Genomic DNA, 15,241 nt, shown 5'->3' on the forward strand with positions numbered 1-15,241 from the left:
GGGGGCCGGAAATCCTCCCCTCCTTGTATTAACTTTCTAAAATGGGAAACAGAAGAAGGAGTCACGCGGGGAGTGATCATCCTCCTCGAAGGCTCAGAGTGGGGTGCCTAAATGTGTGTGGATGTAACCAAGATGTGAAAAAAGGAGAGATAGGTAGTATGTTTGAGGAAAGGAACCTGGATGTTTTGGCTCTGAGTGAAACGAAGCTCAAGGGTAAAGGGGAAGAGTGGTTTGGAAATGTCTGGGGAGTGAAGTCAGGGGTTAGTGAGAGGACAAGAGCAAGGGAAGGAGTAGCAATACTCCTGAAACAGGAGTTGTGGGAGTATGTGATAGAATGTAAGAAAGTAAATTCTCGATTAATATGGGTAAAATTGAAAGTTGATGGAGAGAGGTGGGTGATTATTGGTGCATATGCACCTGGGCATGAGAAGAAAGATCATGAGAGGCAAGTGTTTTGGGAGCAGCTAAATGAGTGTGTTAGCGGTTTTGATGCACGAGACCGGGTTATAGTGATGGGTGATTTGAATGCAAAGGTGAGTAATGTGGCAGTTGAGGGAATAATTGGTATGCATGGGGTGTTCAGTGTTGTAAATGGAAATGGTGAAGAGCTTGTAGATTTATGTGCTGAAAAAGGACTGATGATTGGGAATACCTGGTTTAAAAAGCGAGATATACATAAGTATACTTTTGTATGTAGGAGAGATGGCCAGAGAGCGTTATTGGATTACGTGTTAATTGACAGGCGTGCGAAAGAGAGACTTTTGGATGTTAATGTGCTGAGAGGTGCAACTGGAGGGATGTCTGATCATTATCTTGTGGAGGCTAAGGTGAAGATTAGTATGGGTTTTCAGAAAAGAGGAGTGAATGTTGGGGTGAAGAAGGTGGTGAGAGTAAGTGAGCTTGGGAAGGAGACCTGTGTGGGGAAGTACCAGGAGAGACTGTGTACAGAATGGAAAAAGGTGAGAACAATGGAAGTAAGGGGAGTGGGGGAGGAATGGGATGTATTTAGGGAATCAGTGATGGATTGCGTAAAAGATGCTTGTGGCATGAGAAGAGTGGGAGGTGGGCTGTTTAGAAAGGGTAGTGAGTGGTGGGATGAAGAAGTAAGAGTATTAGTGAAAGAGAAGAGAGAGGCATTTGGACGATTTTTGCAGGGAAAAAATGCAATTGAGTGGGAGAAGTATAAAAGAAAGAGACAGGAGGTCAAGAGAAAGGTGCAAGAGGTGAAAAAAAGGGCAAATGAGAGTTGGGGTGAGAGACTATCAGTAAATTTTAGGGAGAATAAAAAGATGTTCTGGAAGGAGGTAAATAGGGTGCGTAAGACAAGGGAGCAAATGGGAACTTCAGTGAAGGGCGTAAATGGGGAGGTGATAACAAGTAGCGGTGATGTGAGAAGGAGATGGAATGAGTATTTTGAAGGTTTGTTGAATGTGTCTGATGACAGAGTGGCAGATATAGGGTGTTTTGGTCGAGGTGGTGTGCAAAGTGAGAGGGTTAGGGAAAATGATTTGGTAAACAGAGAAGAGGTAGTAAAAGCTTTGCGGAAGATGAAAGCCGGCAAGGCAGCAGGTTTGGATGGTATTGCAGTGGAATTTATTAAGAAAGGGGGTGACTGTATTGTTGACTGGTTGGTAAGGTTATTTAATGTATGTATGACTCATGGTGAGGTGCCTGAGGATTGGCGGAATGCGTGCATAGTGCCATTGTACAAAGGCAAAGGGGATAAGAGTGAGTGCTCAAATTACAGAGGTATAAGTTTGTTGAGTATTCCTGGTAAATTATATGGGAGGGTATTGATTGAGAGGGTGAAGGCATGTACAGAGCATCAGATTGGGGAAGAGCAGTGCGGTTTCAGAAGTGGTAGAGGATGTGTGGATCAGGTGTTTGCTTTGAAGAATGTATGTGAGAAATACTTAGAAAAGCAAATGGATTTGTATGTTGCATTTATGGATCTGGAGAAGGCATATGATAGAGTTGATAGAGATGCTCTGTGGAAGGTATTAAGAATATATGGCGTGGGAGGCAAGTTGTTAGAAGCAGTGAAAAGTTTTTATCGAGGATGTAAGGCATGTGTACGTGTAGGAAGAGAGGAAAGTGATTGGTTCTCAGTGAATGTAGGTTTGCGGCAGGGGTGCGTGATGTCTCCATGGTTGTTTAATTTGTTTATGGATGGGGTTGTAAGGGAGGTAAATGCAAGAGTCCTGGAAAGAGGGGCAAGTATGAAGTCTGTTGGGGATGAGAGAGCTTGGGAAGTGAGTCAGTTGTTGTTCGCTGATGATACAGCGCTGGTGGCTGATTCATGTGAGAAACTGCAGAAGCTGGTGACTGAGTTTGGTAAAGTGTGTGGAAGAAGAAAGTTGAGAGTAAATGTGAATAAGAGCAAGGTTATTAGGTACAGTAGGGGTGAGGGTCAAGTCAATTGGGAGGTGAGTTTGAATGGAGAAAAACTGGAGGAAGTGAAGTGTTTTAGATATCTGGGAGTGGATCTGTCAGCGGATGGAACCATGGAAGCGGAAGTGGATCATAGGGTGGGGGAGGGGGCGAAAATTTTGGGAGCCTTGAAAAATGTGTGGAAGTCGAGAACATTATCTCGGAAAGCAAAAATGGGTATGTTTGAAGGAATAGTGGTTCCAACAATGTTGTATGGTTGCGAGGCGTGGGCTATGGATAGAGATGTGCGCAGGAGGATGGATGTGCTGGAAATGAGATGTTTGAGGACAATGTGTGGTGTGAGGTGGTTTGATCGAGTAAGTAACGTAAGGGTAAGAGAGATGTGTGGAAATAAAAAGAGCGTGGTTGAGAGAGCAGAAGAGGGTGTTTTGAAATGGTTTGGGCACATGGAGAGAATGAGTGAGGAGAGATTGACCAAGAGGATATATGTGTCGGAGGTGGAGGGAACGAGGAGAAGAGGGAGACCAAATTGGAGGTGGAAAGATGGAGTGAAAAAGATTTTGTGTGATTGGGGCCTGAACATGCAGGAGGGTGAAAGGAGGGCAAGAAATAGAGTGAATTGGTGTCATGTGGTATACAGGGGTTGACGTGCTGTCAGTGGATTGAAGCAAGGCATGTGAAGCGTCTGGGGTAAACCATGGAAAGCTGTGTAGGTATGTATATTTGCGTGTGTGGACGTGTGTATGTACATGTGTATGGGGGGGGGGGGGGTTGGGCCATTTCTTTCGTCTGTTTCCTTGCGCTACCTCGCAGACGCGGGAGACAGCGACAAAGTATAAAAAAAAAAAAAAAAAAAAAAAAAACATAATTTATACTGTCTGCCTTTATTTATTCCCATCGCCACCTCGCCATACATGGAATAACATCCCCCTCCCCCCTCATGTGTGCGAGGTAGCGCTAGGAAAAGACAACAAAGGCCCCATTCGTTCACACTCAGTCTCTAGCTGTCATGAAATAATGCCCGAAACCACAGCTCCCTTTCCACATCCACGCCCCACAGAACTTTCCATGGTTTCCTTGCGCTACCTCGCAAACGCGGGAGACAGCGTAAAAAAAAAAAAAAAAAAAAAAAAAATGTATATATTGTCGACATGCTAGCAATGGATTGAACCAGGGCATGCGAAGTGTGTGGGGGTAAACCATGAAAGTTTTGTGGGGCCTGGATGTGGAAAAGGAGCTGTGGTTTCAGTGCATTACACATGACAGCTAGAGACTGAGTGTGAACAAATGTGATCTTTTTTTTTGTCTTTTCCTTAGAGAGAGAGAGAGAGAGAGAGAGAGAGAGAGAGAGAGAGAGAGATGCTATTCCATGTGTGGCAAGGTGGTAACACGAATAGATGAAAGTAGCAAGTATGAATATGTACATGTGTATATATGTATATATCTGTGTATGTATATGTATGTATACATTGAAATGTGGAAAGGGAGCTGTGGTTTCGGTGCATTATTAAATGACAGCTAGAGACTGAGCGTGAATGAATGTGGCCTTTGTTGTCTTTTCCTAGCGCTACCTTGCGCACATAAGAGGGAAGGGGTTGTTATTTCATGTGTGGCGGGGTGGCGATGGGAATAAATAAAGGCACAGCATGAATTATGTACATGTGTACATGAATTATGTACATGTGTACATATGTATATGTCTGTGTGTGTATATATATGTATACGTTGAGATGTACAGGTATGTATATTTTCTTGTGTGGACGTGTATGTATATACATGTGTATGTGGGTGGGTTGGGCCATTCTTTCGTCTGTTTTCTTGTGCTACCTCGTTAACGCGGGAGACAGCAACAAAGCAAAATAAATAAAGTAAAATAACATTGAAATGTATAGGTATGTACGTACGTGTGTGTGTGTGTGTGTGTGTGTGTGTGTGTGTGTGTGTGTGTGGGCATTTATGTATATACATGTGTATGTGGGTGGGTTGGGCGATTCTTTCATCTGCTTCCTTGCACTACCTCGCTAATGCGGGAGATGGTGATCAAGTATAATAAAAAAAAATAATGTATGTATGTTGATATGTACATGTATGTATATGTGCGTGTGTGGGAATTTATGGATTTGTATGCAGCCTTTAGGATCTGTAGATGCTTTGTGGAAGGTTTTAAGAGTATATGGTGTGGGAGACAAGATGTTAGAGGTAGTGAAATGTTTTTACCAAGGATGTAAGGCATATGTACGAGGAAGAAAAGAGGAGAGTGATTGGTTCCCAGTGAATGTCGCTTTGCGGCACGGGTGTGTGATGTCCCCATGGTTGTTTAATTTGTTTATGGATGGGGTGGTTAGGGAGGTAAATGCAAGTTTTGGAGAGAGAGGCAGGTATGCAATATGTTGTGGGTGAAAGGGACTGGGAAGAGGGTCAGTTGTTGTTCACCAATGATACAGCTCTAGTGGCTGATTTGTGTGAGAAACTGAAAGTTCTCAATGGTTCATATATGGGGAGGTGCTCAATCTCTCTGGTAATTATATCATATTTTGTTGGATCTATGATACCTTTCATGTGGCAGACCTTCATGTTCAGCATTCTAAAGGTCGTTATTAAGAAAACAAAGCATGAGCCCTAACTCCTAAAAGTTTTTTAATATTATTTTGCTTTGTTGCTGTCTCCCGCGTTCGTGAGGTAACGCAAGGAAACAGACGAAAGAATTGCCCAACCCACTAACATACACATGTATATACATACACGTTCACACACACAAATATACAAATATATACAACAGAAATTAGAAAATATCAATTTTTTCTTATGTATACATGATCCCTTTTACAAAGGAAAACAATCTGAAAGCATTATTTGTTTTTGCTTACATTGTAACTGACATACTGCAGAGCAACTTGGGGTTTAAGGGCTAAAAAATGTAACAATTTTTTTCAGCTGTTTGATACTATCAATTAAATGATCAAATACAATCTATGCTTTCATTCCATGTTTTAATTTTTCTTATGATTTTAATTATGAAATCATTACTCGAAAGTAACTCATGTACATGATGCTTGACATCAGCTCTGTATATCATTTATGTGTTTATCCTGGTGCATTCTCATCAACTTGGCTCAAAAACAGTAGGTTCTCAAAGGATCATATACAGGGAGGTGCTCAATCTCTCTCTCTGGTAATTATATCATATTTTGTTGGATCTATGATGCCTTTAATGTGACAAGACCTTCATGCACAGCATTTTAAAGCTTTTTATTAAGAGTACAAAGCATGAACCCTAACCCCTAAAAGACACAACAGAAATTAGAAAATACATTACCTGACTGCCTTCCTGGAATGCCAAAGACCATATCATTTTCATCATCAAAGGCTATTCTAACTCCTGAGGCTGATGTTGTAACACCACATCCTCCTGAACGACACAAGGAAATGGGGACGACACCATACACATAAGCCAGTAAAATAGGCACACCTATGCTCACTGCTAGTCCTGCTAATACTGGCGATATCACAGCCTGGAAAAATATATACATCATGGCTCAGCGGTCAGGAATGGTATGGAAGTAAGGTGGATAACGTGCAATGGATGAACAAAATCAAATTAGCTACTATGAGATAAATAAATCTGACTGTATATTTATCAAGACAACAAACTCAGTGAAAGACAAATAAAAGGAGGCATCCTCATTCCCTATCATTCTCTCTTCTTACATGTCAACTTGTAAGTTACATGAAAATCTGGGTTTACATGTTATAAATTCAATACATCCAAGTTCACATTAAAAATGATATCATCCTCAACTGAAAGCCTTACCCTTTCCTAAATTTAGTCTTTGGATAGCTAAAGAATGATCATGATGTTGCATGAAAATATGTGTACTATATCATTGCAAACACAACTAACAAAGGTATGAAAGCCAATTACAAAAGGAACACACATAAACCTACATGATGCACCCGACATATGTCATCCAGGAGTTGCTGACTTCATTTATTAGTAACTAACTTTATTTGCACCAAAATTACTGACTCCTTTACTCAAAAGCTGCTTCTTCTAGCTACAATAGTAAGTGCTGACATCTGGCATCTTTATTATATTATTATTATCATTAATAATATACTTTGTCGCTGTCTCCTGCATTAGCAAGGTAGCGCAAGGAAACAGACGAAAGAATGGCCCAACCCACCCACACACACATGTGCATACATACACATCCACACACACACATATACATACCTATACATTTCAACGTATACATATATATGCATACACAGACATATACATATATGCACATGTACATAAATAATACTTGCTGCCTTTATTCATTCCCGTCGCCACCCCGCCACACATGAAATGACAACCCCCTCCCCCGCACGTGCATGAGGTAGCACTAGGAAAAGATAACAAAAGCCACATTCGTTCACACTCAGTCTCTAGCTGTCATGTATAATGCACCAAAACCACAGCTCCCTTTCCACATCCAGGCCCCACAAAACTTTCCATGGTTTACCCCTGATGCTTCACATACCCTGGTTCAATCCACTGACAGCAGGTCGACCCCGGTATACCACATCGTTCCAATTCACTCTATTCCTTGCACGCCTTTCACCCTCCTGTATGTTCAGGCCCCAGTCGCTCAAAATCTTTTTCACTCCATCCATCCACCTCCAATTTGGTCTCCCACTTCTCCTTGTTCCCTCCACCTCTAACACATATATCCTCTTGGTCAATCTTTCCTCACTCATTCTCTCCACGTGACCAAACCATTTCAATACACCCTCTTCTCCCCTCTCAACCATACTTGTATTATTACCACACATCTCTCTTACCTTTCATTACATACCTGATCAAACCACCTCACACCACATATTATCCTCAAACATCTCATTTCCAGCACAGCCACCCTCCTCCGCAAAACCCTATCTATAGCCCACACCTCACAACCATATAACATTGTTAGAACCACTATTCCTTCAAACATACCCATCTTTGCTTTCCGAGATAATGTTCTCGCCTTCCACACATTCTTCAACGCTCCCAGAACCTTTGCCCTCTCCCCCACCATGATTCACTTCCGCTTCCATGGTTCCATCCGCTGCCAAATCCACTCCCAGACACCTAAAACACTTCACTTCCTCCAGTTTTTCTCCATTCAAACTTACCTCCCAATTGACTTGTCCCTCAACCCTACTGTACCTAATAACCTTACTCTTATTCACATTTGCTTTCAGCTTTCTTCTTTCACACACTTTACCAAACTCAGTCACCAGCTTCTGCAGTTTCTCACCCAAATCAGCCACCAGCGCTGTATCATTAGTGAAGAACAACTGACTCACTTCCCAAGCCCTCTCATCCACAACAGACTGTATACTTGACCCTCTCTCCAAAACTCTTGCATTCACCTTCCTAACAATCCCATCCATAAACAAATTAAACAACCATGGAGACATCACACACCCCTGCCACAAACCAACATTCACTGGGAACCAATCACTTTCATACCTTCCTACTCGTACACATGCCTTACATCCTCGATAAAAACTTTTCCCTGCTTCTAGCAACCTGCTTCCCACACCATATACTCTTAATACCTTCCACAGAGCATTTCTATCCACTCTACCACATGCCTTCTCCAGATCCATAAATGCTACATACAAATCCATTTGTTTTTCTAAGTATTTCTCACATCTGGCTTCTTATCTAGATATTTTTAGTTTGCGAGGTATCTAGATATATTTACATATTCTGACATCCTGTGAATGACTGTGAAATTTTCTCCAGCTGTGATGGTATGCCAATAGTCACATTTATGGATAACTGGTAAAAGCAAACATCAGTCAGGGTTTTAAGCAGAGTTAGGAAGCTTTAACTCATTATGTGACAACAGGAGAAGGGCCATAAGCTTCATCATAAAAAAATGAAGGTGGCACAGTAAGAGTTAAATCATAGACAACACTTTATTTTCTGTTTTATATTTCTGATCTTCAGAATCACTTTTGTGACTGCATCAATGAAAATTATGTACCTATCATTACTTATCAGAAATGAAATGTGTGTGGACAATATGTGGTGTGAGGTGGTTTGATAGAGTAAGTAATAAAAGGGTAAGAGGGTAATAAAAAGAGTGTGGTTATGAGAGCATAAGAGGGTGTTTTGAAATGGTTTAGTCACATGGAGAGAATGAATGAGGAAAGATTGACAAAGAGGATACATGTGTCAGAGGTATAGGGAACGAGAAGAAGTGGGAGACCAAATTGGAGGTGGGAGGATGGTGAAAAAAGATTTTGAGCGATCGGGGCCTGAACATACAGGAGGGTGAAAGGTGTGCAAGGAATAGAGTGGATTGCAACGATGTGGTATACCAGGGTCAACATGCTGTCAATGGATTAAACCAGGGAATGTGAAGCGTCTAGGGTGAACCATGGAAAGGTCTCCAGGGCCTGGATGTGGAAAGGGAACTGTGGTTTCAGTGCATTACACATGACAGCTACAGACTGAGTGTGAACAAATGTGGCCTTCTTGTCTTTTCCTAGCGCTACATCACAGGGGAGTGGGGAGATGCTATTTCATGTGTGGCGGGGTGGTGTCTGGAATGGATGAAGGTAGCAAGTATGAATATGTATGTGTGTATATATGTATATGTCTGTGTATGTATATGCATGTACACGCTGAAATGTATAGGTACGTATATGTGCGTGTGTGGGTGTTTATTTATATACAAGTGTATGTATGTTTCCTTGTGCTACCTCGCTAACGTGGGAAATGACGATTAAGTATAATATAATATATATCATTACTTTCATCCAATTATCCTGGCCCATCCTCTTATCTTTTCATATTTTTTCATACTTTGCCATTTCCTGCACCAGCAAGGTAGTACAAGGAATAATCAAAGAAATGGTCTCATTCATTCACATCCACTCTCTAGATGTCGTGTACATTGCACTGAAACCAAAGCTCCTAATCCACAACCAGCCCCACAAACCTTCCTGAGGTTTCTCCTGACTGCTTCATATGCCCTGGTTCAGCCCATTGACAACACATCATATCATCTCTTGCATACCACATCGCTCCAATTCTTTTTATTACTTGAACGTCTCACATTCTCCACTATGTTCAGGCCCTGAACACTCAAGCATCTTGAACTCCATCCTTCTACCCCTTCTTGGCTTCCCTCTACTTTTTTCCCTCCACTTCTGACATGTATACCCTCTTGGTCATCCTCTTCATGTGTCCAAACATTTTCAATACATCCCCTTCAGCTTTTTCATATGTACTCCTCTAACTACATAAATACCCTGCATGGAAGTTAGAAAGATTATTTAAAGCTATACTGGGTGATCTAAGAAATTCAAATGGAGTGATTCAGAAAGTATTTGAAAGATTAAACTCATGGATGAAGACATTACCAGATGAATCTAGAATATATAACTATGCCATAGGAGTAGCTTCTGAAGAGAACAGCAATATTAGTCAAGGGCAGAGGCGAGGCAGTCAAGAGAAACATTGCTTGCCAACTTAAAAACCAAGTTGTAAGCACAATGCACTAGCCGTGCCACCATGGCAAAATTTTATCACAGGTAAAAGCAAAGGGAGGTAGGTAGGAAGATACATCTCTCTCTTAACCTCATTTCTTACTCGATCAACCCTCTTCCCAGGACAAACTGTCCTCAAACATTTCACTTTCAACAAATCCATCCTTTTCCATACATTTCTATCTAAGATCCACACATCGTATCCACACAACACAGACAGGACAACTATTCCATCACACATATTCATCTTTGCCCTCAGTCAGCGACATGTCTTTCCATTCATTCTTCTATGCGCTGAAGACTCATGCCCCCTTTACCCACCCTATGGCTCCCTTCAGCATCAATGGTTCCTTTCGCTGCCATGCCTACCCCTAAGTATCTAAGATACTCACTTCCTCCAAGTTTTCGCCATGAAAATTCCACACATCATCCATTAATGTTACCTATTAAACAGCAATACTGTTTCCATGACTTGTCCCCCTTTGAAAAAAAAAATAGTTGTGAATTTCTTTACAGAATATGGCTATATTATATCCTATTACCAAAAATACCAAATAAAGTAACATAGTTTCCTCTATGTTGGCATGGGAGGATGGTGAGGGAACAGGGAAAGTTCTGTGATTTCAGCATGGATGCTGCTAATCTCTGCAAGGAAATGGTAAATAGGTTTTTTCCAGGTATGATTACACACTATATTCAGGAAGTACTCAAAGAATGATGTTCCACAGAGTGAAACTTGAGAATTTAGCTACGAATTCCTTAATTATATACAAAAGCGCTGCAACAGTGACTATTCGGAGAAGAATTCATATCTCATAACTTTTTATCTAATTGTCCTTGATCACCATTTCCCACATCAGTGAGGTAGCACCAGAAAACAGACAAAAGGTTAGGTTAGGTTAGGTTAGGTTAGGTTAGGTTAGGTTAGGTTAGGTTAGGGGTAGGAGATATATGTAGTAATAAAAATAGTGTGGGTGAGAAAGCAGAAGAGGGTGAGCTGAAATGGTTAGGACATATGAAAAGAATGAGTAAGGACAGGTTGACAAAGAGGATAAGTGTGTCAGAAGTGGAGGGAACACTGAGAACAGAGAGCAAACTGAAGATAGAAAGATGGTGAAAAACAGATTTTGAATAATCAGGGCCTAAACATGCATGAGGGAGAAAGGTGTGCACGGGATGATGTGTACTGGAGGGATGCTTGTTAAGCATCTGGGGTAACCATGGAAAGTTTTGTGGGGCCTGGTTGTTGACAGGAAGCAGTGGTTTTGCATTACACATGACAATTAGAAAATGTGAGTGGCAATCAAGTTTAAAAAAGAAAAAATATATATTTCTTTTTGAAACCTAGATGTTCTGGGTCTGAGTGAAACAAAGCTCAAAGCAAAAGCACAGAATGGTTTAGACATGTCTTAGGAGTTAAGAGGGGGATGGTGAGACAACAAGAGCAAAGGAAGGAATAGCACAACTCCTGAAGCTGGAGTTGTAGGAGTGTGTGAAAGAGTGTAACAAAGAGAATTCTAAACTGATGAGGTTAAAAATGGAAGTTTGATAGCATGAGCTGGGTTTTACTTGTGCTTACACATCTGGCCATGAGAAGAAAGACCATGCAAAGCAAGTGTATGGGATGCAGCTGAGCGAGTATGTCAGCAATTTTGAAAGAGATTAGGTATTAGTGATGAGTGATTTGAATGCAAAGGTGAATAATGTGGTAGGTGAGAATATAACTAGGGGTAAGGAGTATTCAGTACTGTGAATGGAAATGGTAAACAGCATGTGCAGTTGTGTGCAGAAAAAGGACTGATGACTGGGAATACCTGCTTTAAAACCAGGGATACGCAATTATATGGGTGTGATTATGAAAGATGGTCGGCAGGCATTACTGGATTATATATCAATTGACAGGCATGTAAAAGAGAGACTTTTGGATGTAAATGAGCTGAGAGGGTAGCTGGTAGGATGTCTGATCACTATGTTGTTGAGGAGAGGGTGAAGATTCATAAAGGTTTACAGAAAAGAGGAAACAATACTGTTGACATGAGAGTGGTGAGAGTATGGAAGTTTGGAAAAGAGACGTGTGAAGAAATATCAGGAGAATGAGAGTAGAATGGCGGAAAATTAATAAACGAAGCATGAGGAGTGGGTAAGGAATGGGAGGTATTTAGGGATGCAGTGCTGGCATGTGCAAAAGATGAATGTGACATGTGAAGGCGAGAGGTGGGCATATTTGAAAGGGCAATGAGTGGTGGCATGAAGGAAGAAGTAACGTTTCTAATGAAAGAGAAAAGAAAGGTGTTTGGGTGGTATTTACGAAGAAGGAGTGCAAATGATTGGGGAATGTTACAGTAGAAGTCGAGAGGAAGGTGTAGGGTTGAAAAAGAAGGCAACTGAGATCTCAGCTGGGGTAAGCGAATATCAGTATACTTTAGGTAGAATAAAATGTTTTGGGAGAAGGTTAATAATGTGCAAGAAATAAGAAAACAAATAGGAACATCAGTCAAAGGGGGCAAAAAAGGGAAGTGATAACATATGATGAAGTCTGGAGGAGATGAGTGAATATCTTGAAGGACTACTGAATGGGATAATGGGGGATATGAGTGAGTGTTCAAAGTGCAAAGGTACAAGTTGCACCTCTTTAATCTGACTACCTTGGAACCTGGCCATTGCTGGACCACAGAAAATGACGGAAAACAGAAATTGACCCCTTTAAAGTCCCTCGGATGAACACTCTTACCAATTACTAACAGCTTGGTTATATGTGTTCCTGTAGCACTGCTGCAGCCAAGAATTGTTAGGCTATCTATGGAATCATAACTCCCAGATGGAGACTCCTCAATATCTTGGGCAACGGCTTTTTGTGGCATACACTGCTAATACAGGGAAGATTTGTCTGCATTATACACTTATTCTGAAGTTATAATAAATTAATAGGACTGTTAATTAGCTCAGCTGCAGTGCAAACAGATTCTGGAGCCTTATCGCTGATAACAGCACCGCCCTGGTGACAGATCCACAAACTAATAGCAGTAGATACAAAATGTGGCAGATCATGGGAGTTGCTGGACCACAGAGCATCGAATTAGAGAGGTACAACCTGTATAAGTTTGTCAAGAGTACCTGACAAGTTGTAAGTTGAATGGGAGGGTAGTGATTGACAGATACAGTGTGGTTTCTGAAGTGGTAGAGGATGTATGGATCTGGTGTTCACTCTATAGAGTGAGGGAGAGAAACACTTGGAGAACTCTAAATGGATGGATTTGTATCTGGAGAAAGCATATAATAGAGTTGAAAGAGATGCCATTTGAAGGGTCTTATGAATATACAGTATTGGAGGAAAGCTGCTAGAATCAGCGAGAAGTTTTTATCAAGGGTGTAAGGTACATGTACAAGTACGAAGAGAAGGGTGTGTGATGTCAACATGACTGTTGTTTAAACTGCTTATTGATGTGATGGTGAAGGAAGGAAATGAGATAGTCTTGGAGAGGGGGAACAATATGCACTCTATAGGGACATGAATGTTCTAGGTACACTGAAGAATGTGTAGAGAGAGAGAGAACGCTATCTGGGAGGGCAAAAATGGGTATGTTCGAGGCAACAGTAACCAACAATATTACATGGATGTTAAGCAGGGGCAAGTAATTAATGACCAAGTAAGTAATGAAAACTTAGAGAGGTGTGTGGTAATAAAAAAGAGTGTGGTTGAGAGAGGTGAAGAGGGTGTGCTAAAATGGTTTGGACATATGGAGAGGATGAGAGGAAAGGTTGAGAAAGAAGATATAAGTGTCAGAAGTGAAGGAACAAGGAGAACAGGGTGACCAAACGGATGATATAGAAGGTTGGAGTGAATGTTTTGAGCAACAGGGCCCTCAACATGCAGGAGGGTGATGGGTATCCACAGATAGAAAAATGTGGAGTGATGTGGCATAATAGGGGATCAACGTGATGTCAATGGACTCAACCAAGGCATGTAAAATGACCAAAGTAAACCTTGAAAAGTTCTGTGAGGCCTATGAGCAGATTAAGAAATGTGGTTTCAATGCATTACACAGGACAGCTCAAGAATGGATGCAAGTGGATGTGGCCTTTCTTTTTCTGCTCTGAAGGCTACATTGCTGAAATGGGAAACAGTGATCAAATATGAAAAAAAAAAAGGGGCAAATGAGTTAGGGTGAGAGTGTCATTAAACTATAGTGAGAACAGACAGATGTTTTGGAAGGAGGTAAATAATGTTTGAAAGCCAAGAGAACAAATGGTAACATTGGTGAAGGGGGTAAAAGGGGAAGTGATAACAGATAGTGATGAAATGAGGAGATGGAGTGGGTATTTTGAAGGATTGATAAATGTGTGATGACTGATAAATGTGTGATGAGTGAGTGGTAGATGTAGGGTGTTTTGGTCAGGGTGGTATGCAAAGTGAAAGAGTACTGAAGAGAGATTTGGAGAAGAGAGAAAAGAAAGCCTTGTGGAAGACGAAATGTTGCAAGGAGGCAGGAGTCAGTGGCATTGCAGTTGAATTCACTAAGAATGGGGGTGACTGTGTTGCTGATTGGTTGGTAAGGATAACAAATTCATGTATGGATTATGATGAAGTGGTTAGGATTGGCAGAAGGCATGTATAATGCCAGTGTATAAAGGCAAAGGGGATAAAGATGAGTTCTAAAACTACAAAGGAGAGGTAAATGTTTGTTGAGTATACCTGGTAACTTGTATGTGAGGGTATTGATCAAGTGGGTGAAGGCATGTACAGAGCATAACATTGGGGAGAAGCAGTGTGGTTTCAGATGATGGTATGGGATGTGTGGACCAGGAGTAAGCTTTGAAGAATATGTGTGAGAAAAATACTTAGAAAAACAGATGGATTTGTATGTAGCATTTATATATCTGGAGAAGGCATATGATAGGGTTGGTAGAGATGCTTTGTGGAAGATATTAAGAATATATGATGAGGGAGGAAAGCTGCTAGAAGCAGTGAGCAGTTTTTGTCAAGGGAATAAGGCATGTGTACAAGTAAGAAGAAAGGAGAGTGAATGGTTCTCACAGAAGAATGGTCTATGGCAAGGGTGTGTGGTGTCACCATGGTTGTCTCATTTGTTTAAAGGAAGGGGTGGTGATGGAGGTAAATACAAAAGTCTTGGAGAGAGGGGTGAGTATGCAGTGCTGGTGGCTGATTCAAGTGAGAAACTGAGGAAGTAGGTGAATGAGTTTGAAAGAAGTGTGAAAGGATAAAGTTGAGAATAAACGTGTACAAGAACAAAGGTTATTAGGTTCAGTAGGGTTGAGGGACAAGTTAATTGGGATATAAAAAAACTGGAGGAAGTCA

At 41.2% G+C, this 15,241-nt stretch overlaps 1 protein-coding gene across 1 annotated transcript in view; it reads right to left on the reverse strand.

Moving 5' to 3' along the window:
* The window catches only part of LOC139756061 (E3 ubiquitin-protein ligase RNF19B-like), a 176,795-nt gene that overhangs the window by 65,928 nt on the left and 95,626 nt on the right, over window positions 1-15,241 (reverse strand). Inside the window, exon 10 of the mRNA XM_071675061.1 lies at window positions 5,708-5,903. Coding sequence (XP_071531162.1) covers window positions 5,708-5,903 — 196 coding nt within the window. The remainder of the gene's footprint in view (window positions 1-5,707; window positions 5,904-15,241) is intronic.

The sequence above is a fragment of the Panulirus ornatus genome, chromosome 2, assembly GCF_036320965.1.
Source record: "Panulirus ornatus isolate Po-2019 chromosome 2, ASM3632096v1, whole genome shotgun sequence".
Lineage (NCBI taxonomy): Eukaryota > Metazoa > Arthropoda > Malacostraca > Decapoda > Palinuridae > Panulirus > Panulirus ornatus.